The sequence below is a fragment of the Macaca fascicularis genome, chromosome 1, assembly GCF_037993035.2.
Source record: "Macaca fascicularis isolate 582-1 chromosome 1, T2T-MFA8v1.1".
Taxonomy (NCBI): domain Eukaryota; kingdom Metazoa; phylum Chordata; class Mammalia; order Primates; family Cercopithecidae; genus Macaca; species Macaca fascicularis.
The window spans coordinates 148,513,466-148,539,474 of NC_088375.1; the positions used below are offsets into that span (position 1 = coordinate 148,513,466).

The following is a 26,009-nucleotide window of genomic DNA, read 5'->3' on the forward strand; positions in this document are numbered from 1 at the left end:
CTCCTAAGTGAGAAACCAGAAAGTTTCTTGGATTTTTGCCACCAGTCGTCCATCACTTTTGATAGTGCCCTGTTAAAATCTCATGTATATTTCTTCCTGCCCAACTCCACTACCAGTGGTCTTTGTTGTTTCTTGACTAACAATTATAAGAGGTTCTAAATTGCATCCCTGCTTCTGGCCTCACCTCCTTCAACCTTTCTCCTTAACTTCTCTAGATTGAACCACCTAAAATTTAAATCTCTTGCTGTCATCTGCTCAAAATTCTTGAATGATTTCATCTTGTGAAAGGATAAGCTTAGTGTATTTGATGGCATTTAAGTTCCTACACACACACCCATTAGGATGACAATAATATGTAAATAGCTCCTACAACAACAACAAAAAAATAATAAAAATGGGGAAAAGATTTGAATAGCTATTTCTTCAAAGAAGATATATGTATGGCTAAGAAACACTTGAAAAGCAGCTTAATAGCTGGGCACACAGTGGCTCAAGCCTGTAATCCTAGCACTTTGGGAGGCTGAGGTGGGTGGATCACTTGAAGCCGGAAGTTCAAGACCAGCCTGGCCAACATGGCGAAACCCCATCTCTACTAAAAATAAAAAACTTAGCCTGGGTGGTAGTGTAGGCCTGTAGTCCCAGCTACTCAGGAGGCTGAAGCAGGAGGATCAGTTGAACCTAGGAGGTAGAGGTTGCAGTGAGCAGAGATCACGCTACTGCACTCCAGCCTGGATGACAGAGCAAGACTCTGTCACACACACAAAAAAAAAAGACGAAAAGAAAAGAGGCTTAACATCACTAATCAGTAGGGATATCCTAATCAAACTGCAATGAGACACTTTACACCCATTACTATGGCTACTTATCAAAAAAAGAAAAGTGAGAATATGGCAAAACTGGAATCTTTGTGCTTGTAGGAATGTAAATGGTGCAGCTACTATAAAAAACAGTGTGGTAGTTCCTCAAAAATGGAATTACCATATGATCCAGCAAATCTACATCTGGGTGTATACCCAAAGTAATTGAAAGTAGGTGTGACTTTATTACAGTGAAAAAAAAAAAAAGAATTAGAAGTAGGGACTCAAAGAGATATTGGTACACCTGTGGGTATAGCAGCATTATTCACACAATAACAAACAAACAAACAAAAACAGAAGCAACCCAAGTGTACACTGATGTATGAATGAATGAGATGAAAGGAATGAGTGGATCAACAAGATGTGGCACGCACATACACTTATTCAGCCTTAAAAAGGAAGGAAATTCTAACATACGTTACGACATGGATGAACCTTGAAGATATTGTGCTAAGTGAAAATAGGCAGTTAGAAAAGGACAAATACTGTATGGTTTCACTTCTGTGAGGTACCTAGAGTAGGCAAATTCATAGAGACAGACGTGGAATGGTGGTTGCTAGAGCTGCAGGAAGTTAATGTTTAATGGGTACAGAATTTTAGTTTGGAAAGATGAAAAATGTTCGGGATTGGATGGTGGTGATGGTTGCACAATGATGTGAATGTACTTAAAGCTGAACTACACACTTAAAAATTGTTAAAATGTCCAATTTTAGGTTATATGTATTTTATCACAATTGAAGATCCTATGGAACCTGATTCTTGGCTAGCTTCTCTTGTCTGCCAATACGTGGTCTGGCAACCTTGAGCCACTTGCAGTTTCTCAAACACACGAGGCTCTCTCATGAGTTAGTGCTTTGCGCTGCCTGGCAATGTTTTACTCTTCCTTCTGGTTGCCGCTCAAATCTAGGGTGCCCAACCATCAAGTTAGCCTGGAACTGAGAGGTTTCCCAGGATTCAGGATTTTCAGTGCCCAAACTGAAAATTTGGGAAAATTTCAGGCAAATTGGGACAAGTTGGTCACTCCACTCAAATTCCAGCATTACATCATTTCCAAATTTGATCAACGTTCTCAAGTGTCCTCATCTAAACACTTGAAAATTTCAATTTGGAAAGGATCGACATCAGAACTCTGCGATGTACTAAAAGATGTTTATGAAAGTTCATATCCATTAATTAACATTCCTTGCATAATAATGCAGTATATTCTTTGCCTTATGTTATCTAAAATATATTTCTCTGTTTTCTCCATGACAGTATCATAAAAATCTAGTCAAATGCCTTTCTAAGATCCAGAATCACTGTATTGAAATGCATTTCTTTGATCGCCTATTTTGCCTACCTGTCCAAAAAAGATATTAATCTGTTAGAGCTTGTTGTTTGTGAACTCACACTGGCTTCATGTGCTCAGAGCTGCTTGTGTATGTGTGTGTGAACAACTGTTTCAATTAACCCCTCAACAACTTTTATTTGTTTATGAAAAAATATTATATTCTACCCTGTACCCACATTGTCATAGATTTCCTAGGTTTTCAAAATTATTGAAGTTAATAAAAAGAAAAAGGATTTTCCTCTTCTGACCACATTAGATTCAGTGACCCAGTGTTAGGCAGGATTTGTGTTACTGAAATAGTCTCTCCCAACACAGAGCTCCTACCTGGTAATTCCTGGTGAAATGGCTGAGCCCAAAGCAAACACAAACTATAGGGATTCATAGAAATGTTTGTTTCACATGTAAACCAGCTATGTGAATACACATTTATTCATAAGAATATAAATACAGGTCTTGATTAGTGGCAAGTCAGCAACATTAAACCAATAATTGTTACCATTTGGAGAGGTTTGGAGGCAGATGCATCTTGGTCTAAACTGATAGCTTAAGTAATTGCAGCATTTGTTTTAAGTTTTGTTTCCAAGTGAAAACAGGCTGATTCTGGTTGTCCTGGGTTTGGACCATGCAGCTGAGGAAGAGAGCCTTTCCCCTCTCTGAGGATAGTTTGTTCCCTTCCTGCAATGTAAGCTTCGTAAGAGTTGCAAGTAAGAAGCAAATTTAAAAAGAAAGGGGGATAAAGGGTTTGTTAATTAATGTACAAGATTTATAATAATTTCTTTATTGTGTCACAATAATTGGATTCAACATTCTATTTCTGCCACTATGACTGAAATATGTTGTTTAAGTTTTAGAGTAAAATGTCATCAATCAACTAGCATGAAATTCACTACCCAGAAGTAGTAAAGATAATGTTATTGTTATTATCATTATCATCAGAAAGGTCTGCCTTTCTAATGTGACTCTGCTATTCACTAGCTGTGCATCTATAGCTTTGATAGCTTTGTCTTTAAGTCTATTTCATCATTTGTAAAATTGGGATTAAAATTACCTATACTGCAGGTCTGAAGGTATAGTTAGGAGACAGTAACATTTACTGAGCATGCGCTGTGTGCCAGGGACTGTATGGCATCTTACATAGATTATTTCACTTAATCTTCACAGCACCCCTATGAACATGGTAATATCATCCTTGTTTTACAAACAGGGAGACTGAAGCTGAGAGACATTACATAATGTACCTAAGGTCCCACAGCTTTTAAATAGCGAGGTGAAGATTTGATTCTACACTGGGCTAAGTCAACTCTACTATATCAGATATAGATGTGCACGGACTTCTGTTTAGCTATATACCTACCTGTAGAAATGTAGATACATGAAAAGAGCATTGATTCTCTCATCCAGAGTGAGAGGGGGATTTTATACATTACTTTAGATTTCCTAAAAAGCCTGTATGATTTCACTGACATCTTAAGTCAAAAGTAAGGGAGTTAAGAGACTCTTCCAGAAGTATCACATAGAAAAGGTAATATTTATATAACATTAAAAATTTCACCCACTATTTACATAAATGTACTTAATATCACATTGCATTGAAAAGAAACATTCCACACAAAGCTTGTATTCATTCATGATATTCAAGTGCTACCTAACTTCATATAATGGAAACAATTCTTTATGCAATCTGGTATATGAGCTTTAAAATCCTTTCACATGCATTCTTTTATAAAATGCTACTCAGGGAACAAAATTCATCCTCGCTACTGTTGCTTGAGAGATGTTTCTCTTGCATCTTATTCAAACCAAAGTCTAAACCAAAGATTTTTAGGAAGAACATCCATCTCTCCTAGAATTAGTCTGGTTACCCTTGAAGACATACTCTAATTCTTTCCATTTCTTGTATTTCCTAAATGTTTTCTATCCACATTTAGTATTTCTTTAACCAAAATAATACTCCATACTCTGGGGCTGACACTAACGGAATTCTAAATACTTTCTCCTTGAGTATATATTCCAAAAATATATTTTTCTGGTCCTAAGCTACAGATATTTTGTTTTACACATCAGGTATAGTGGTTATGAGAATGGGAAATTTTTTAAAAACCAAAACATCCTCTGAGAAGAAAATGATTGGTAATTATGGTGGTCAGCTACCATCCTAATTCCCTAGTTTTGGAACAGTTTAAACATCAAGGTGTTCTCACATTTCTTTCTATTTTAGTAAATATTAACACAAATTATTCCATTAAAAATTTAATTCCATTAATTTAAAAAAGTGTTATAGAGCCTTTAAACATGACTAAGATTTCCTCCGAGGAGCGAAGTAATTTGTATGTTAACCAACTAGTGCCTTTCGGTTAATTTGCTTTCTAAATTAAAATGTGGAAATATGAACTGAATAGACAGACTTGAAATAAAGACCAGTGACGAAAGAGAAATAAGTTTGTTCTTGAATTATGTATCTGTTTCTGTACACGTGTGTGTGTGTACATGAGCATGCACACACACACACACACACACACATACACACACACACCAGATTCATAGGAAAACAATCTTGATTTAATAATCTGTGTGCAAATAATAAAACAAGAGGGACGGAAATATCTCTACATAATTAGCTTATACAGTTAGTATAAACCTCAATTTGGGTTAGAAAAGCAATGGGAGAAATACTGTATCATAGTAAATGTAAACTAAAAATTGTATGACAGAAAAAATAATTTTACAAGGCACAATTCAGAGGGCAAATTTAAGAAATTTCATCTTGGAACTCTTGCCAATCTGAAGCCTTTGAGATATTGGAATAAATAAAAGTGTGCCTACGTTGGAAATCTTATTTTAGAGCACGAGAGGGTCAAATATAATCGTTTGGATTCATTTTCCCTATTGGATGAAAGCCAATAATTCCTGGTAAGTGTAGTTATATTGAGCCCTACTATTAATCACACGCTCTTCTTAGTTTCAGTACTGCCAGGAAACAACTGTGGCAGACAGATTGGGCTGGCACAGGGAGATCAGAAAGGGACAGCTCTTCCCAAGCAAAGACGTAGATTAGCCTTGAAGGAGACAGGGACAGATTGACCAGACAAATGCAGAAGTATCTGAAGCTAAAACCCAAAGGATTTATTTTCAGTGGGGAAAGAAATATCATAACTCCTGCTGTACTCTTTTCCAAGAACCTTTAACTAAATATTAATTCTTCATATACTGAAAAACAAAATTATTTTGGCCCAAACCTTGTTATAAATTTTTCAAATGTTAAAAGCTCTGATTTGGGGTCTGGAGGGCACACAGAGCCTTCAAAGGTATTAATAATATAGTATTTCTTATATGATACTATTGTTTTCTTCTTTAAATTTTATATACACACAATGAACTCTCTTCCAATGATACATTTCTTGAAAAAACTTTAACATTAGGAAATGCCATTTAGTGTGTTACTGTGATTCTAAGTGCCTCAATTATCTGTTAGCATATCTGCAAACTATTACTTGAAAGTTATTTTATTTGTGTACATCTAGAACAAATTGCATTCTAATTATAATATGTAACCTTAAACTTTTTTTCAGCGACTTTTAGAACAAAATTTTGTCATATGAAAAATGAGGGAAATTTCCAGAGGAGATTCAGGAAAAGTAAATCTGGGTAGAAACTTTCCTTTTACTCCTTAAATACCTATTATTTCTATAAATTGCTCTATAATAATAGTTCTGTAAAAGAATTTGGGTAGAGATACACTAAAAGGTTTAGAAAAAAAAATGTATCACTGTAGAGAGTTGTCCCCCAATCAGTCTCTCCCCTGTCTCCAACATGCTACTACATCTGGTATTAGGGGCACATTGTTTGTAGCAATTATTTTTTAATGGGAAGAGGGACTCAGGGGAGAAATCCTCAAAATTTTAAAGGCAAATTCCAAAGTACCAGTTTTAATTTAACTTTATATATACATTTGAAAATTAATGGGCTCTCTGGTAATGCTGTAGCTTTTGGAATTCATTCAGAAAGGGTTTTAAAATGGAAATGCTGACAGATCGTGAAGTTCAGTGGTATGAATGGTGCCGATGTAACACTTTACTATGCAGGCATGATGCCCATTGTAACAAACATCCCTGTGGCCATATTTTAATATTTTTAAACTTAAACTTTACACATACAGATTTGTTTGAAGGGCGGACCAAAATCAAGTATCAGAGTAGCTAGTGGGGCAATCTGCCATACATATGTTTCCCTTTTAATTTATCTTTTTTGGTGTTTATTCTTGTTTGTTTGCCTTCAAATTTGTTATTACTCTCCATTTAGTTCACTTTGCAAATGAACAGTATGAATCTAGGCTAAATGGCTAGAATTGTGAGACAGCATACAGGAAGAATAAGAAACAAGTAATTGGGATGGCAGAGGTATGAAATCTTAGTTCCTGGCAATTCCAGCTTTTGTTTGCACAGGCAAGCTAGGCTACAGTAGGTGTGAAATGACTAAACTAAATTAGTTCAGCCATTGTGGAAAGCAGTGTGGTGATTTCTTAAAGAATTTAAAACAAAAGTACTATTTGACCCACCAATCCCATTATTGGGCATATACCCATAGGAATGTAATAAATTCTTTTACCATAAAGACACATGCACGTGTATGTTCATCACATCACTATTCACAATAGTGAAGTCATGGAATCAACCTAAATGCCCCAAAATGGAAGACCTAATAAAGAAATGTGATACGTATACACCATCGAATACTATGCAGCCATAAAAAGAATGAGACCATGTCCTTTGTAGCAACATAGATGGAGTTTGAGGTCATAATCCTAAGCAAATCCTAATGCAGAAACAGAAAACAAAATTCCATATGCTCTCACTTAGAAGTGCGTCCTCAATATCAAGTACATATTGGCACAAAGAAAGAAACAACAGACACTGGGGCCTACTTGACGGTAGAGAATGAGAGGAAACAGAGGATGGGAAAACCACATATTGGGTACTATGCTTATTACCTGGGTGATGAAATAATCTGGACACCAAACTCTGTGACATGCAATTTACCTATATAACAAACTTCCACGTGTGTCCCTGAACCTAAAATAAAAGTTAAAAAAAAAAAAAAGAAAAAGAAATGGTTGAACTGGGTAAACTTGAGATCCTGCTCAAAGAGAAGTGATTGATGGGACTGAAATGGTTCACGGTTAGTACTCTACAAAATATGTCAAAAGTGTCTGTTTCTATCTAAGGGAAATACTCTTTTTCTTGTCTAGTCCCAGTCAACATGTCACACTTCCCACCAAAACTCAGAATCAAACACTTTTTTGGCGGCACATGACCCAAAGCAGCAAGAAGACCCTGGGGATCCACATGGAAGAAGAACACATTATGTGGAGCTCACTAGATCCAGGACCGGGCAAACCAAGAAAGGAAAATCATTCTGCCAACTGTTTTAGATACACATTTGAGTAAATTTACAAGAGGCAGAATAAAGGCCCACAACACAAGAAGAAATATTCTAGCATAACCAGATTTTGGGAGAAAACAGTAACAACAAAGAGGATCAACAGCGTTTGAGTAATAAAAGAGAGGAAATCCAGACAGAGTCAGACACTGAAAAAAATTTTTCACCAACCAAGCTAAAGGTTTTCATCAGTTTCCCTTGTGAGGAGGAATTGAGATATTTTGTCATTTGTAATCTGTTGTATATAAACATGTATGAGTCAACTATGTGACAAAATGTACGTAGTTCTCTTCCCAAAGTGAATATTGCCATTTCTAATGACTCTTTTTAGCTAAAGAGTCCTTTCAGCTATTGGCATGGGCCCCCAACTGGTTATTGCAGCATTCCTTGTTACTTTAATAAAGTCTGTGCCTCTAAGGTGCCTTATGTTCTAAACATAGGAAAAAATCTTAAATTCCAGGACCCATATTTTAAACTGAGTGATATTTAAGCATGCTTCTCTCAAATGTTTCATCAGTTTCCAAGGCATCATTACCATTTGCACTAATATAAAAGAACCCTTAGGCTGGGCATGGTGGCTCATGCCTGTAATCCCAGTTCTTTGGGAGGCTGAGGTGGGCAGATTGAGCCCAAGTTCAAGACCAGCACCTGGGCAACGTGTGGTAAAATCCTGTCTCAACAACAACAAAAAAATGAGGTGGGTGTGGTGGCATGTGCTTGTAGTGCCAGCTGCTCCAGAGGCTGAGGTGGGAGGATCACCAGAGCCCGGGGAGTTTGAGGATTGCGTCACTGCACTACAGCCTGGGCGACAGAGTGAGAGTGAAACCGTGTCTCAAACAAAAAAACAAAAACAATAACAACAACAAAAAAATCCTTCAAGATACTCTAGTCTAATAGAGATGAAAATTAGGCTAAGTCCAGATTCCTGAAAATTCCTGCATGACCCTTCCAGCCTCATCTCTATGTTGTGGCCATTACAGCTATAGGTCCCCAGTAAGAGTGGCAGAGTCTTTTATCTCTCCATGCAATTGCCCACACTGCCACCTCTGCCCAGACTGGCTTGACTTTTCTTGTCTACTTTGTAAATACCTATTTATTTGTAAAAATCTGAGCTTTATATGTTCCCACTCACCCACAATAGGATTGTGTTCTATTCCTTTGTACCCCAACTGCCCTATATCACCAAGTTGGCTATTCTTATTTTTTTCTATCATCTATACCAGTTGGTTTTTCTTATTAAAATCCGTCCCTGCAGGTTACAAGCTCCTTAGGGGTGATAATTATACCATATATCTTTATAACTCCTGGTCTTAGAACATTGCCTGGTGCATATTAGACATGCAACTCCTTATTTAGTTATTCATTCATTCACTCATTCAATAAATATTTAAAAATGAAATTTCAATTAAGCCACTTATTCTTTTATTCTTATTCTCGTTCATTTATTCTTCCCAGGTATCATGAACGAGAGTATTTACTCATCAAGAGATTTCACAGCAGTCTGTAAGTACTGTGTTGGTAACTAAATCAGGAATGGCTTAACATGTTAATATAAGATCACCAGGCTATCTGCATCATGATTACGTGTAATAATTTTAACAAATGCTGTTGTTAAAAATGCAGATTCCTGAGACTCACCTCAGACCTAATTAGAATCTGTAGGCATAAGACTCAAGAATCTGTAATTGTAAAAAGCCACTCATGTGACTTATATTTACACTGAAGTTTGAGAATCATTGGATTCCAAAGAGCATGAACTTCAGGAAGTGAGGGACCTGAGCCAAGGCTCCGAATCTACCCTTTATGTGCTGTATGACCTTGGAAAAGTAAACTAACCTCTTAGATCCTCAGTTTTCTTACTTATAAAATGAATATACTAATGTCTCCCCATTGGGTAATTGAAAGGATTATGTAAAATGAGGTAAACCACCTAGAACTGTGCCCATGACACAGAAATGTGTGATAATGTCAATTATCTCTTTGTCTCCCTACTCCAGCTTCACTTTGTTCCCCAAATTCTCTCTTCTGAAAACAATCACGTGTGTCCCTTAGAGCTCCGCTGTTTAGAGTTTAAGCAATCTTGACATCACCATAATAATTTTGAATATGATTGTTTGAACTTTGCATATGCTAAAATATTCATATTTTTATTAAATTCTCCTTGTAGGAGAATTAAATCTCCTTGCAGGAACTAAACAGATTTTGATATGGGTTATATAGAAGTTTTACTTTGGCAGAAATGGATACCCCCTTTCTCATTTTATGCCAAGACTTGAAATCATGTGGTGGCATCTGCAGGCATTCATTGCCTCCCTATTAATTTCAGAGACTGGCCTGGTGCAAATTAACTTTTCCTCCTGTTCCATGGAAAAACTGATATTTTTATGTTCTTTCATAATATTGCCATTATTGTTGCAAGAATCTTATTCCAAAATATGGAAAAGTTTCTTCCACTTCTATGTCTCAGAAAATACTCTTACCATTTGTCTGTTTTCCTTTTGTGAAAAAGTGCGTGGCCTGTGTTCACTTTGTAATTGTTGGAAAAGAGAAAATATAAATTTCCCATATTGAATTTTCTAATGTACATAGTAAGGTGCAGGAATTTTTGCTAAAGGTGGTGAGCGAGGATCATGAGATTGACTCTGTGTTCTTAGGTGTCATCTCAGGCAGATGACTATCCACGATCAGTTCTCATATGACTATACATGATGCTAGTCTATCACTGGTTTCTATCAATTAGGTTCTCTGTTAAAGCTGGCAGCATCTGTATTAGTATTCATGTAAAAAATACTAAAACACTTGAAATAAACCTTTAGGAAATTGCGGATGGAGAAAATAAACCTTATTATAAAAGAATCACAGATGGAGAAAATAAACCTTATTATAAAAGAATCAAAGATATAATGAAACATGAGAGAAGCAAGATATTTTATTTGGCCCTTTAATAATTCCAAATGGCAACTATCATTGAAATACTTTTTTTTCCCTCCTCTTTTCTTTTTTTTTTTTTTTTTTTGAGACAGAGTTTCACTCTTGTTGCCCAGGTTGGAGTGCAATGGCTTGATCTCGGCTCGCTGCAACCTCTGCCTCCCAGGTTCAAGCAATTCTCTTGCCTCCCAGGTTCAAGCAATTCTCCTGCCTCAGCCTCCCAAGTAGCTAGGATTACAGGCATGCGCCACCACAGCCAGCTAATTTTTTTTTTTTTTTCCAGTAGAGACAGGTTTTCTGCATGTTGGTCAGGCTGTTCTCAAACTCCCAACCTTAGGTGATCCGCCCGCCTTGGCCTCCCAAAGTGCTGGGATTACAGGCATGAGCCACCACTCCTGGCCTATTGTAATACTTTCTAAAGAAAAATACTATGTTTTATCCTTACCTACATTTGAAATTGAAAATCTTGTTTATTTGTCCTATTATATTCTTATCTCAGCCTACTTCTCTTCAGTTACCTTCTAAATGAGATTCCATAGATATTCAAGCAAACATCGGTCAGTTGTGTGTAACTATCTCAGCTGATTGAGAATTCTCTGCAGTCCAATTCCATTCACCCTCTTCTTTTCATTAGTAAAAGAATAATATTTCCCCTTATACTAGAAGACATTGTAAAAATTAGTAACTGGTTAGTAGAAAATTAGTCTTGGGAGCACTGAATATGAAAAACCTCCATCTCTGAATGGAAGCATATCAACCTGTCATTTTATAATTTCAAATGTAAATTCTACCCTTCCTAGAAGACCACTCCAGTAGAGGGCTCCAGCTTGCTTTAACTTGTTGTGGAGAAACAATTAGGGAGATTTTTGAAGATGAACTTTCAATGTGGCATTAAAAATGTAGAGTTTTCCCCCTGGCATGACTATACAAGTGTTTGCATATCTACCTGTTTGGTTGTTCTAGAGTCGAGCTCAATTTATGGCTCTGCCTTTCTCTAGCTACACAAACACATCTTAATCCATTTATTAATGTCTTGTTGCTCCTTCCCTAGAATCTTTTCCATGTTAGTTATTCCAAACCATCCATACGGTCCTCAGGAGCCCAATCTATTTCCCTCAATCTTGAAACTCTTATGTCCTTTTCTGATGTATGTAAATAATACATGCTTATTGTAAAAAATAAAAATGGCAAAATACAAATGAATAAAGGATAAAAATTAAATCAGCATCCCTAATTTTACCACCCAGAAATTCTCTTTATGCTACTATTAATATTTTGGTATATTCACTTCAGTCTTTTTTCTAGGATACACAATATATACTATCACACTCATATATAGGATAGAGTTTTTAATCTTGTTTGTTCCACCTAAAATATTTTAAGAATTTTTTCATGTTAAGAAATAGTATCCCTAATGTTATTTTTTGTAGTTGCCTAGTATTGTATGAATGTACTATGATTTGTTTACCTAGAAATAAAATAACACTGTAATTATCATCCTTATACATGTTTTCATGGGCAAAATCTGATTAGTATTTACTTAAGATGCATTTCTAGATTTAAAAAATATGACATTTTTAAGGCTCTTACTGAGTACTGTCAACTTTACCTCTAGTTGTATCTAAGAGTACCTGCTTAACACTGCCGTCACCAACATGGGATGTTATAGTTTTTTTTTTTTTTTGAGACGGAGTCTCGCTCTGCCGCCCAGGCTGGAGTGCAGTGGCCGGATCTCAGCTCACTGCAAGCTCCGCCTCCCGGGTTTACGCCATTCTCCTGCCTCAGCCTCCCGAGTAGCTGGGACTACAGGCGCCCGCCACCTCGCCCGGCTAGTTTTTTGTATTTTTTAGTAGAGACGGGGTTTCACCGTGTTAGCCAGGATGGTCTCGATCTCCTGACCTCGTGATCCGCCCGTCTCGGCCTCCCAAAGTGCTGGGATTACAGGCTTGAGCCACCGCGCCCGGCCGGGATGTTATAGTTTTAAACAATCTTTGTCATTTGCTCTGGGAGCTTATTGTATTAACTTGCATTTTTTGAACTGAATTAGTTAAATATTTTTATATGTTTTGGGCCAATTTGATTTCTTCCTATGTAAATTGCATTTTCTATACTTCTATCTATATTCATCACTTTTCTTACTGACATAAGAAATCTATGACCGGGCATGGTGGCTCATGCCTGTAATCCCAGCACTTTGAGAGGCCAAGGCGGGTGGATCACAAGGTCAGGAGTTTGAGACCAGCCTGGTCAATATGGTGAAACCCTGTCTCTACTAAAAATACAAAAATTAGCTCGGCATGGTGGCAGGCGCCTGTAGTCTCAGCAATCTACTCAGGAGGCTGAGGCAGGAGAATCACTTGAACCCGGGAGGCACAGTTTGCAGTGAGGTGAGATCACACCATTGCACTTTAGCCTGGGTGACAGAACAAGACTCCGTCAAAAAAAAAAAAAAAAAAAAGAGAGAGAGAGAGAAAGAAAGAAAGAAAGAAAGAAAGAAATCTTCACATATTAACGATCTTGACATTCTACAAAAATAATTAATAAAATCTGAACTGTTTAAAAATGGTCAAGGTCATGAAATAACCGACCATTCAAGTTTGCCTGGGGCTGAGTGGGAACTTTCAGTGCCAAAAGCAGGAAAGTTGGACAAACAGTGATGGGTTGGTCACTCCACCTCAGAAACTTTTCCAGATTGAAGGAGACTAAATGCACCTAAATACAAGATGTGATCCTGAAGCAGGAAAAAAAAAAAGGCGGCGGGGGGGAGTTTCCTGTGACAAACAGCAATAATTTATGAAATTTGAATAGCTCCATACATTAAATAATAGTGCTATGTAAATATTAATTTCCTAATTTTGATCATCGAGCTGTGGTTGTGGAAAAGAATATTCTCATTTTTGGGAAATATACACCGATGGTGTATACTGAAGGGGTTAATCAGCATAATGCCTGCAGTTTACTCTCAAACATTTTGGGGAGAAAGAGAAAGAGGGAGAATATAATAACATCAATGTGATAAAATTTTAACATTGCTGAATATAGGGGAAAGGGCATACAGAAATTTTTTTTCCACACTGTTTTGCTATAAATTTGAAATTATTTCAACATAAAAGCTTATTAAAGATGTTAATTATCTGCCATGCACTACAAATAAATTAGGTTCTCTGTTAAAGTTGGTAGCATTTTAATGCTACCTCAGTTTGTCATTTGTTTCTTCATCTGTTTATATTGTGTGAGACTTTTGTTTCTTTATTTTATGACTTGGAAATTTCAAATTGCACTGCATTCAGCTTTGTCTTTCTGAGAGACTGCACATCTTCCAGAGCAGGATGAATCTGCCTGATGATTTTCATCCCCAGTTCATAGCAAAGTGTTTGGAACCTATTGCTGTCCCATAAATATTTGATAAATTAGTAAATATAAATAATTTTTTTGTTTTGTTTTGTCCTGTGCTTTTATTCTTAAAAGAGACTCACCTCTAAAGAAGAACATTTTTACATATATTTATTTCTAAATCTTTTCAGAATTTAATATTTTTGAACAGCCCATTAATGTATATGGAGTTTCCTTTGGTATACAGCATGAGGTAGTGATAAGTTTTTCCTTCCTCAAGATGAATTGTTTCAGCACTATTTGTAAAGCAGGTCTTCCTTTCTATATAGTTGTGAAATGCCACCTTCATTATATACTGAATCTCATATTCTTATAAGGAAAGAGAGACAGAGAGAGACAGAGAGAGAGAGAGAAATTACTGAGGGTATGGACTTCATCCAGAGTCAGTCTGAATTGGTTTAAATATTGATGATTAGGCCAGGTATGGTGGCTCACGCTTTGCTTTTAATCCCAGCACTTTGGGAGGCTGAGGCGGGTGGATCACTTGAGGTTAGGAGTTCAAGACTAGCCTGGCCAACACGACAAAACCCCATTTCTACCAAAAACTACAAAAAAAATTAGCCAGGCATGGTGGTGCACGCCTGTAGTCCCAAGCCACTCAGGAGGCTGAGGTGGGAGAATCACTTGAACCCAGGAAGCAGAGGTTGAAGTGAGCCGAGATCCTGTCATTGCTTTCCAGCCTGGGCAACAGAGTAAGACTCCATCTCAAAAAAAAAAAAAAAAAAAAAAAAAAGATCAGTTTTATAATCTCTTATAATCTCAGGCTATTTAATCCTTTATTTCCTTCTCTTTATAAGGAAGATAAATAATATCTAATTTAATATAATTTTAAGGGATAAAATAATTTTATAATAAACACTTAGAATAAATCCTGATGCATACTAAGCATTATTAAGTATTTGCTATATTGTTTTTTAAGCTCCTATACTATTATTTAAATAATGTTATATGCTTCTTGTTCTATCTCCTTTAATTCTGTGCTGTTTCCTTTCACTTTCTGGAGTCTAAGTTTGTATCCTTGGTGCTGTACTCCCTGTTTTGATAGTCTTTTCTTTAAAAATAGACTCTACTGTCAAGGCTTCAAATACCATTTTGTGCAGATGATGAAGAACTCTAACACTCTAGTTCTGGCCTCTCTCCTGAACTCTCTCTCTTCTACTCTATTGAATAGTTCCAAAAGAATGTCTTACCATGGCTTCAAACATAATATAATAGGCCTCAATGTGAATTAGTTGTCTGACTCTTTGACATTGGCCAGTATCGTAATTTCTTTATCATTCAGGCTTTCAATTTCATCTATGCCTTTTCCCTTCCCAATCTAACCAATTATCAGATATTGATTTATTTTAATAATGATTCTCTTATTTAGCTTTTCTACCATTCTGACTATAGTCGGAACCTATCTCAACATCTACACCTAACTTATCCCCTTTTCAATCCTGGCATCTGATGCTGACTCATCTTAAAATGGGAGTGTGGAGCAAGCGAAATTCTAATAGTTTTCTATTGGCTATAGGCATAAATCTTAAACAGTAGGATTTAAACTCCATAACGGGAAGGATTTTCATGTATTTTGTTCACTGCTGTAACTCAGTGCCCAGAAGAATTCTAGGCACATAGTAGGTAATATGATAAATGAACCCTTATCCTGACATTCAGGGACTTTCACAGTTTGCCTTCAACCTCTCTTCCAATGCAGAAACCTCTAGTCCAGACTGACGAAGCTGTTCTTTTTCTCTGGATATAATTTAGATATACTCTTCTTGGTTCATGTGCTGTTAGTCATCTAACATCCATTTCTAAACATAATACCTTTCTCCTTTCTATGTTTGTAAATCCTTTTTGCTTTTCATGGACCAGCTAAGTCCCAAGGTATCTGTTTAATCTGTCTCGATCAATTGATCTATGCTAATCTCCATCATCCTATAATGTCTATAGCAGTTAAAACTTACATTGTTTATCTTTTACTGGACAAATGCCTCCTCTCCCCGAATAAATGTACTCTGAGGGTATGTGTGCACTTGAGCATCTTCTACATATTAAGTGTTCCACTAACTCTAACTAGCAACTGTCATCTTATGCTCAAATAACCTGAAATACATTTTAATAACTTCATTTCATACAGCATTCTATTCTTCAGACTCAGTATTGTAAACAGAAAAAAAGACTTTATTCCAGAAGTGTATCTCATGGAAAAATGGAGATGGAGATTGAGTTACTTAAGCTCTGCTCAATTTTCATCTATTGTTCTTTCCATCAAGCCAAATTAGCTGTCTTTCTTTAGCTGACTAGTAGGAAAAAGCACAAAAACCAGAAATTAAGGGCATTTAAGAATGACTGCCTTCCCTCAGTCCTGGGTTTCTAGGAATATTTCATAAATCTGTGGTTATTTGTTACAAAAACTGGGAGAAGATTTTACAATGGCAAGTCCTGTGAGGTGAGCACCTTGACTAAGTGATCAAAGTGAACATCACTGGGAGGTGACATATGAACCTCATATACACCTGAGATTGATGCCCCGAGAAGGGCACACCATCACTTTAGTGTTATTTATGACCAAAATACATAACCTGCAACCAATCATGAGACTATGTCACAGAAATCCAGATTGAGGAACCCTCCACAAAATGACTGTTCAGTGCATTTCAAAAGTGTTGAGGTCGTGAAAGACAAAGGAAGACAGGACTGCCACAGATGGGAGGAGACTAAGGAGACCTAACAATTCCGTGAATCACTGTGTTAGTTTATTAAACACAGTGTAGGATCCTGAGTAAAATCCTGGACCAGATAAAGGACATTAATAGAAAAACTGACAATATTTAATAAGACGTATAGATTGGTTATTAGTATTATATTGGTGTTGAGTATCCAGGGTTTTTATTTTTTATTTTTTTTATTTTTGAGATGGAGTCTTGCTCTGTTACCCAGGCTGGAGTGCAGTGGCGCGATCTCAGCTCACTGCCACCTCTGCCTCTCTGGTTCAAGCAATGCTTCTGTCTCAGCCCCCTGAATAGCTGGGATGACAGGTGTGCACCAACAAGCCCGGCTAATTTTTGTATTTTTAGTAGAGACAGGGTTTCACCATGTTGGCCAGGCTGGTCTCTAACTCCTGATCTCAGGTGATCTGCTCGCCTTGGCCTGCTGTGCTGGGATTACGGGTATGAGCCACCACACCCAGCCCAATTGTCCAGTTTTGATAACTGTAATTTGGTTATGTAAGTTGTTAACATCAGGGGAAGCTGAGGGAAGTATATATAGGAACTCTGTACTATTGTGCAACTTTCTATAATCTAAAATTATTTCAAAATAAACAGTTGAAAAATTGAGGCGGGGGGGGGAACATGATGAATTTCTATATTCTTGCATTTAAAAAATTACCAAACTTGAGAGTCACATCAATTATTGTCATTCACCAAAATGATCACTTTAACCTTTATAATGTGTGTGTAATGTGGGATCCCTTTCAGCATGTGGGTCATTAGCTCTGGGAGGCACACAGGCTAGACAAGAAAAATTTGGAGAAATGATACTCAGTGATATACAGCATTCATTCAATAGATATGCCAGGTAGGTGCTAAGAACACAACTATGAACAACATAATAGATTCCTGGCCTCTTGGAGTTTCCAGTCTTATTAATAAGGAAGATAAAATCAGAACGTTTGTTTTCTGTTTTTGTTTTTGTTTTTGCAAACATCAGAAGGTGGATTTCTTAGTATAAGGCCATGGGGGCATAGCACCTTGTGTCAAAAGAAGAAATTTGCTACAAAAATTGGAGAAGGTATTCAAGTTGTTAAGGCGGTGAGGTGTGTGTGTGTGTGTGTGTGTGTGTGTGTGTGTGTGTGTGAGAGAGAGAGAGAGAGATTGTGTGAGTGTAGTGTGTGTGATGTGCTCTTGATGTGAACCAGTAAAACACACTTGTAGGCAGGAAAAGGCAGAAAGGTGAATTACAGGAGAAAAATCAGTAGAAGGTCTTAAGGGGGACAGACTGAAAGGAAAGAGTGAAGGGAGGAAAGGTAGAAATGAGAACAGTTAAAGTCATTTAATAATACCACGCAAGCCACTGGCCTAACTGCAAAGAAGGCAATAAGGTCGCAGGGTAATGAAGGCCTCCTCTAAGTGTCATTTCAGAAGGTGTGGGTGAAGAAGGTAGAGAAAAAGATTGGGGATGGGAGACACGCAAGAGGAAAACATCAAATTGGGGACTGCTGAGATGGGGAATGGAACACGAACATGGTATGGAAGGAAGGATACTAGCCGCCTACAAGTGGGGAAGGAGAGCATCCGGTTGGGTACCCAGGCAGTAGCGAGCGTGTCCGGGGTGCGGCTGGCCCAGCCCGACCCCGAAGGGCTGGCGAACGGGGACGCCTGGGACGGGCGCTGGGTCGGGGAAGGTTGTGGGGGCAGAGGGGGAGGTGTGCGCTGTGTTTGGTGATGTCATTGCAAGTCAGTGAGCGGTGAAATTTAACACCGGCCGGATTTGCTTGGCTCCTCTTCTTCCAGGCAAAAGCAGCCGGCAGCAGTCAACGCCGAGCTCCTGCAGTTGCCACCGGCCCCCTCGCACCGACTTGATTTCCGAAGTGGGTGTGTGTGCTTGTTTGACAAATGTTCGGGAGCGGGCTCTTTCCAAGGACTTCCTCCCCCACTTCATCTCCTTCCCTACCCCCACCCCTTTCTCCTCCCAGGCCCAAAGCAGAGGACTCCACTGGAGTCACAGAGTCGCCTTTGAACCGCAAGTGAACTTGAGTGCTGCACTAGCAGCCAGGCTCTCGCTGCCGCCGGCGCCCCGCGGCCTCCCAGTGAGGTTTACCTCCTCGCCCGCCCTCCCCGGGGAGCGCAACCCTGGGCTCGTTCGTTACCGAGCCAGAGAGCTAGGAAGCTTGTCCTCCCCTTCGGGTGCTATTTCCTACCTCCTCCCGACTTCACCGCCCCCCCCCCCCACTTTTTTTCTTGTTGCGGGTTTGGAGCATGGTTTTCATGTGATTGTTTTTTCCCTTTTTCATGGACAGTACCTGCACCCTAAGCAATTCAGAGTTGGCTTCTGTTTTCCGTTAGCGCTTTGCTGCACGGACAAATGCATACAAATGCATTTAGGAGCCCACAGAACAAGGCGTGGAAAAGTCTCCCCCACGGCAAAAACGTAAGTAGCCCACCCGCCGGGTAGGGTAGGGGTTAGACCAACCCCTCTCTCCACCCCCTGGTTCTGCTGAGCCTGATGGAGACCTGAGGTCCGGCTCCTTGGCACTTTTTGGCGTTGGGAGCGGGCGAGTACCCGCGGTATAGTCCCCTTGTCTTCTCAGCTTGTAAAATACCGTGTTTGAAAGGATGCCTCGTGCCAGCAGATCTCAGAAGTTTATGCTAAAGCGATCTTTTGGCTCGAGAGGGAAAGTTCGCTGGAGCGAGTCCCGAGGTCCAGGGCAGCGGCTCCCGAAGCTCCAGAGCTCGGCTCCGACGATCTCTCTGGCTCCAGCTCCCGCCGCCCCCGCGCCCTCCTCCCCTTCTCCTCCCGCAGGGCCCTGTCGAGGTCCTGCTTCCCCGAGGTGCTTCTCAGGGCGTCCAGCCTGGCGATTGCTGTGACACTAGAGATCCCCCAGGGTCGGTGTGCGCAGCCTGGATCACTGGACACAGGCGTGAGGAAGGGTCGCCAGTTGGGGGAAGGGGGTAGCTGCAGAACCTCGGGCGTCGAGGGGTTGCTTTACCCACGGGCTCAGAGGCAATCCCCTCTTGTTAAAAGGCCAACAAACGTTGCCCATCAGAGCCGAGGCTGCGCCCTGATCACTGCCCTGTCACTGGGGAAGTGGCACTCGCGGCAGGAACTGGGGAGGGGAACAGGACACGGGGGCGGGCCTGCCCCTCCTGGGGAGGTTTTGGGCGGGTCCTGACGGGCACCCCACCTCCCTTTTGGGCGCTGTACCTGCTCCCATGCCTTCACTGGGAAAAGGGCGTGGACCAGGGGTTGCGCGGCTTTGGCTGGATGCCCTGGTCCCCCTGGAAGAGGTCAGTGGGTTACACAAGTTTGCTTCTGGCCCCTGGGTGAGAAGGGTGAAGCGGCTGTGGAAGTCTTCTGCAGAGAGGCTGCCCCTCAGGAGGGAAGGTGGGAGGAGTGCAGGGAACAGAATTGACCGTGTCAGCTGAGGGCAGGCGGAGGCGGGGTGCGGAGAAAGAGCGCCTTGTGGTAGTGTTTGTATGAACATGTGCTTCCCAGCCGCATGCTGCCCAGCCTGGCTGGGGCTCGCTCGCGCGCTCTCCTCCGACCCCTGGAAGCCTCGCTGCTGGGCTTCCCAGCTGACCAGATGCACCTCCCCGCACACCCCCATCCCCATTCAACAGTGAAGAGGAAACCTCCCAACCTCCTCAACCCCGTGCGGGCAGCGCGGTGCTGGAGGCTGGGGAGTCCCGGGAGCGAGTAGAGGTCAAGCTCTGCGGGTTGCCTTCTCAAAGCGGCTCACGCAGGTCGCATGGGGTTCCCAGGCAGAAGATTTCCCGCCGCTGTTCTCGATAAACATCCCTCTGTGTGGACCAGCTTGGAGAGTCGGGGGTTGCAGCCAATCCTGCGAAATTGACAGATCTTCCCGCTGATCAGGGGCGGATGCAGAGAGGCTCTAGCCCCGCCAGCCTGGAGACTCCAGGAGAGGCGGATGCGGAGAGGCTCTTGCCCAGCCAGCCTCCGCATCTGCCCTCCTGCCGCTCCCGCCCCGAGGGCTTTCCCTCTGCCACCGCGCGAGGCCCACGCTTGTGACTAACACCCCCCTTGGTAGTTGTGACCAACCTCCCGGGTTAAAGCAGATCTGCTCCTGGGTTCTGTCTTGTCTGGTTTACACTTCCCTTCCAGACGCTCCCAGAAAAGGCCCTGCATAAATTCTTGGGCAGTTTGGGGTTTGTAAATTGGGTCCAGATGATTGGGGGGAGGGAGGCAGAGAAACCAAATAGAATGGATTGCACCGGAGGAACTTCTGAAGAAAAATTATACAACGTGGAATGGGAAGAGAACCCTTGTGCAGAGACGTGGGGATGAGTAGCAGGTTCTGGATGAAGGTATTTGTCTCCCATGACCACCAGAGGCCTTGCAGCCCTTGGTTATCTCATAATATCCAATTTGTTCTATTACAGGGGCCATTGGGGATGGGCTGCAGAGAATTAAGGGTAATCCATAATTACATCAGATTACAGAACTCACAGCTCCAACCACACACATGCAAACTTGGGAAAGATAGTTAATGATTGGGCTGAAAAAATTGTTTCTAGAAAATCCAATTTTCATAAATAATTTGGAATTTTTCAGTTTGAAAAATAATGCCACCAACCCTTCGAAGTTTGAGGCGGGGCTTGGGGGCGGGGAGCTGGATTTGGAAGAAGTAGCTGATTTATAATGTCAGGCCACTGAATTAAACCTTGAGTCTCTGATGAAATCCCTGAGTTTTATTTTCCTTTTGTGGTGATGTTTTGTAAGAGAGGGAGCGCTTTTTAAAATCACAGTTCTGATTAGTCACCGAAAAACATTTCCAGTTTAAAACTGGATCTTTACAGACACTTTCTTTCATGGGGTCTTTTATATGGGTTGCCTAATGTGAATTTGTAGAATTAAAAAAAGGAAATGAAATCTCAAAGTCAGCTTTAGATACCTCAATTTGACATATTATCAGAAGGTGTCCCAGGCAGGCTATTATGGTAATTAAAGACTTTTATAACCAAAAAGAATTTTTGGAATATAAAGATCTATTTCCTAGATGGCATGAAATTCTATTTTTTAAAGTTGCTTATCTTTGTGTTCAAATAAATTTTTAAAATAAACTGATGACTCAGGGAGAGGAAATGTAATTTATGGAAAGTACTTTTGAGTGTCATTTAGACATTCTGCTTGGTAATTTGTGAACTGCAGAATGAAAGTAAATTTTATTATGGGAATTAGAATAGCTGTGCTAGTTTCCTTGCCATGCCTTCCAACTATGACTTATTTTAGAATTTGTAACTCTAAGTGAGAACTAAAGACAATTTTATTTTCATTCTCATAAAAGGCTAACATTATTCTGTCATTCATTTATTCAATATTCATTAACATATTTATTCAACACATGTTTACTGAGCTCCAACTATGTGCCCAGTGTGGTTCTAGGCAGTAGAGATACAATGATGGAGTATGACAGATCCACAATTGCTGCCCTCCCAATGTGTTCAGTCTAATAGAGGAAATAGTAAATGAAACAACCAAGTATAACGAAATGAGAGGAGGATATATACATGAGGGGAACCTAGCAGTCTTGGATGGGTGGATAGGGGAGAAAAGGATAATACTGGAAGGAAAAGGCAACCAAAGGAAATGAAATCTAGACTGAGACCTTAGTGAAAAGAACATGAAATTTTCCAGACAGAAGGAACAATAAAAGGCTCACAAATGAGACAGCACAGTGCATTTGAGGACCTGAAAGAAATGAAGTTGGTTGGAGTACACATTCTAGGGAAGAAGTGACTGGAGCTGGAGCTGGAGAGATAAACGGAGACCAAATTCTGAAAGGCCTTTAAACCATGTTTAACAACTAGAGGTTAGGGAGACTTGACTTTTCTTGATTTTGGGATTGGAGTATAGATAGAAGATACCAGAGAATTTATGTATTTGTTGAAACGCAAGACCACCTGATAGTTTCACTGGAAGATTATCTGATTCATTAGTTCATTTGAAAATCTTTATCTAACACTAGTATGTGCCAGGAACTTTACTAAGCTAGGCAGTAGTTTAACACTCCCTGTGATATTACTAGGACACTCTAGTTTAGCTGTATTTTTCTTCGCTCCTACTGACTGGACTCTAGACACTTTGGCTATATGAAGTTCTTAAGCTTTTATCTCCCTTGCACTGCATGGATTGCTTGAATTCTTGGAATTTAATGAAAAGCTCTACAGGTTGAGTACTGCTCATCTGAAATGCTTGAGACCAGAAGTGTTTTGAATTTTGAATTTTTTCAGATTTGGAATATTTGCATATATATATAAAATGAGATATCTTGGGGATGGGACTGAAGTCAAAACATGAAATTCACTTACGTTTCATGTACAGCTTATACACATAGACTGAAGTTAATTTTATAAAATATTTTTAGTAATTTTTTGCATGAAATGAAGTTTTGACTGTGACCCATAAAGTCAGGTATAAAATCATTCCAGTATGGCATCATTTCAGCCCTCAAAACTTTTCAGATTTTGGAGCAGTTAGGACTTTGGATTTTCAGAGTGGGGGTGCTCAACCTGTAGTACACCTCACACTGGTTTAGCTATACAACTACCACCTGAGTTGAATTAACAGTTGGAAAAATTCTTTGTAAGTAAGTTAGTGACAGTACTACTTTGCTCCCTGAATCATTCAACTTTATGTTCACTGCTGTGATTGAAAACTCTTTTTTTTTTTCAGTTATTTTGAGAACAAAGAACAGAAATTTTACTATTTCTGGATCTTAGTAGCTAGTAAAGAGCAAAATCTGTAAAGCTGTCATGACTTAGAGAAGTTTTGGGCATGTAAATGTAGGGTGGTGGAGATTGTTGAAATTATTAATGTATATCACGTGTGTGTTTTTTTCAGATTTGTTCACCATTTTCAATTGGTTTAAAAGAAGGCCACCAACTCATAAAAAGTTGCCTATTCACAAGATTTCAGAAGTCCTTCCCACTATTATAAATTGAATCTATGTAGGAATGAGCATCAGTAGCCTGAAGACATATGTTATAATACCTAAGAGTCTCATGGGTACCCTAAACGAAAAAGATTCCTCAGATTACCCTAAAGCAACTTGGATCCTTTGAACAAAGAGGAAGTTGAATAACTCTAAGAATCATTTAGGAATGATGCCTGGGATGAATATTAGTCATTTACATGTTCTGAGTATGGTCTTTGGATGTATATTTTCTGTCTTCTCCTCTTTAGGCCTTTACCCTTACATGTCTGGTTATGTTTGGACTGTGGCTGGTGTCAAACTGAAAATGTGACTAGCAGCCAGACTCATGCAGAGTGTTTCTTCTTTTGTTAGATATCAATATCATGGGTCATATTTTTTGAGCCTTTATTAAGTGTTTGTTACCATATTGTTGACTTCTTTTGGACATGGTCTGATTTTGTTAAATGTCTGAGTAACTATGACTCTGTAACTTTGTATTAGTGACACATGGTCCACATACACAAACCAGTGAATGCAAACAAACATGCTTTGAATATTTGAAAAATGTTCATGTTTAATATACCAACTAGACTATTTGTGGGAGTAAACTAAATATATGAATGAATTAACAACTTAGTAGACTATTTTAGGTTACTTAAATAGTATTGGACCAAAACCATAGGAAGACCTTTACAGTTTTGTGGTTAAACAACAAACCTTTTATATATATGTATGTGTACACACACACACACACACATATATATATAACATTTTGCTAAGTAATTTGTTTTTTGTCTTTTAATGCCAGTATACTAATATGATCCCATCATACACACAAATTACAGGATTTTACATTTGGAATGTAAAACATAAAAACATAAAATTTGTATTATGTCATCACATAATAGATGAGTCAGCTAAGACCCAGAAGAGGACAAAGAACAGCTGCTTCCCTAGAGGACTCTACCATCTACTGCTAATGTGGCAACTTGATAAGTTTTATTTGTTTAGGAAATGTATAGTAAATGTAATATCATAAGGAGAAAAATCCAAAGAAACAAACAAACCTAGTCCATTAGACATTTCCCAAGAATCTTGGATTCATTAAATACCCATTTTACACAATGATGAAGTTTGGCGCTTTACCAAATTGACTATGTCAATGAAGCTTCATCCTTACTTTGTGTACCCACTTCAAAGACAAGAAAGCTAAAATGAAAAATAGGAAAAAAAAAAAAAAAGAAAAAGAAGACTTCCATATATGCTACCATAGCAGATTTAAAAAATTCTATTTCCCTTCTCTCTCTTTGGATATCTAACTAAAATTGCCTGTGTTTTATTTTATTTTTTCCAAGTATTAAAAGAATCAAGTCCATAAGGAAAAAGCGAATTCCTCAGTCATTTGGAGATAATACTTTTGATCATTTCCTTTTAAAAAGTATTTACTGTCAATTTCATGTAACACGTGGGTACACTAGAGATAAAGATGAAGACCTGCTGCTTGCTCAGATATTTACTTTCATAAAAGGTAGGACTTATAGGGGTATAATAAAGTCACAATTAATGTATCAAAAGTACAGAGATGGGGGAGAGACTCATTCTCCTTTAGAGATGATGGGAAACTTCATGGAGCAAGTATTGATTTAATTAGGCTTTGGGTATACTTAAGAATAATAGGTGGAGACTGGGAGGGCATTTCAGACATATACAAGCTCTTCCCAGCAAATGGAGAATAACTTGGTATGACTGGAACTTTGGAGATATCAGGGGTAGTGGGATCCATACTGCTGAAAAAGGAAATTGAAGCTGAATAATAAGGGCCTTGAATGCCTTGTAAGAAACTTTTCCTGTTCTTTTTCAGTTGGCTATTAGTTTTGGTTGTAACTAAACAAAGAGAAAGAGAATCTGTTTCCGTCATTGATCTCTACCACTCAATTAGTCATCAGCTTTCATACATAGGTACATTTACGTAAGGTATGGCTCAACTGATTTGTCATAATCCCCTAGGATCACCTGTCTAAAGAAAGATGTTTGATGTACTCAGGTTTTCCTGCCTCACACCAGGAATGAACTTGTTAACATGTTTATTTCCATTTTTCTCCACTGAGGTCATTGGGGAAGTTGATGAGTTTGTTGAATTGCTAAATGAGCAGTGCTGGCTGTTGTAATCGTCATTAGTTATTTTTAAGGGACAAGTGCCTGTTGGGTTGTTTCTGTGCATCTGAGTGAGCCTGATTACCTTGGGCAGGTGAGACATGCCTCCATTCACATTCGACTTTCTACTTAAGACAGCATAATTCAGATGCGCCATCCTTCATTGACTGTAATCCTAAGTAAGCAGTTTCTTAATCTCACTGATACGTATCCTGCCAGTTATATGTTTAAATATAAGTTCGAAAGGTAAATAGCCTCCTTACTCAAG

The 26,009-nt window shown here is 39.2% G+C and overlaps 1 protein-coding gene across 6 annotated transcripts in view; it reads left to right on the forward strand.

Moving 5' to 3' along the window:
• The first annotated feature begins 18,434 nt into the window (after window positions 1–18,434).
• The window catches only part of COL24A1 (collagen type XXIV alpha 1 chain), a 400,532-nt gene continuing 392,957 nt past the window's right edge, over window positions 18,435–26,009 (forward strand). For 5 of the 6 annotated variants that reach the window (XR_012418180.1, XM_015433402.4, XM_065519318.2 and 2 more), the window contains exons 1-2: window positions 18,435–18,527; window positions 18,953–19,083. Coding sequence is in view for 5 of the 6 variants with exons in the window: in XM_015433402.4 (XP_015288888.3) it covers window positions 19,028–19,083 (56 nt within the window). In the remaining variant the exon portion in view is untranslated. Of the gene's footprint in view, window positions 18,528–18,664; window positions 19,084–26,009 lie in introns of those variants that run through there. The other variant, XM_005542833.5, reaches the window with a different exon arrangement.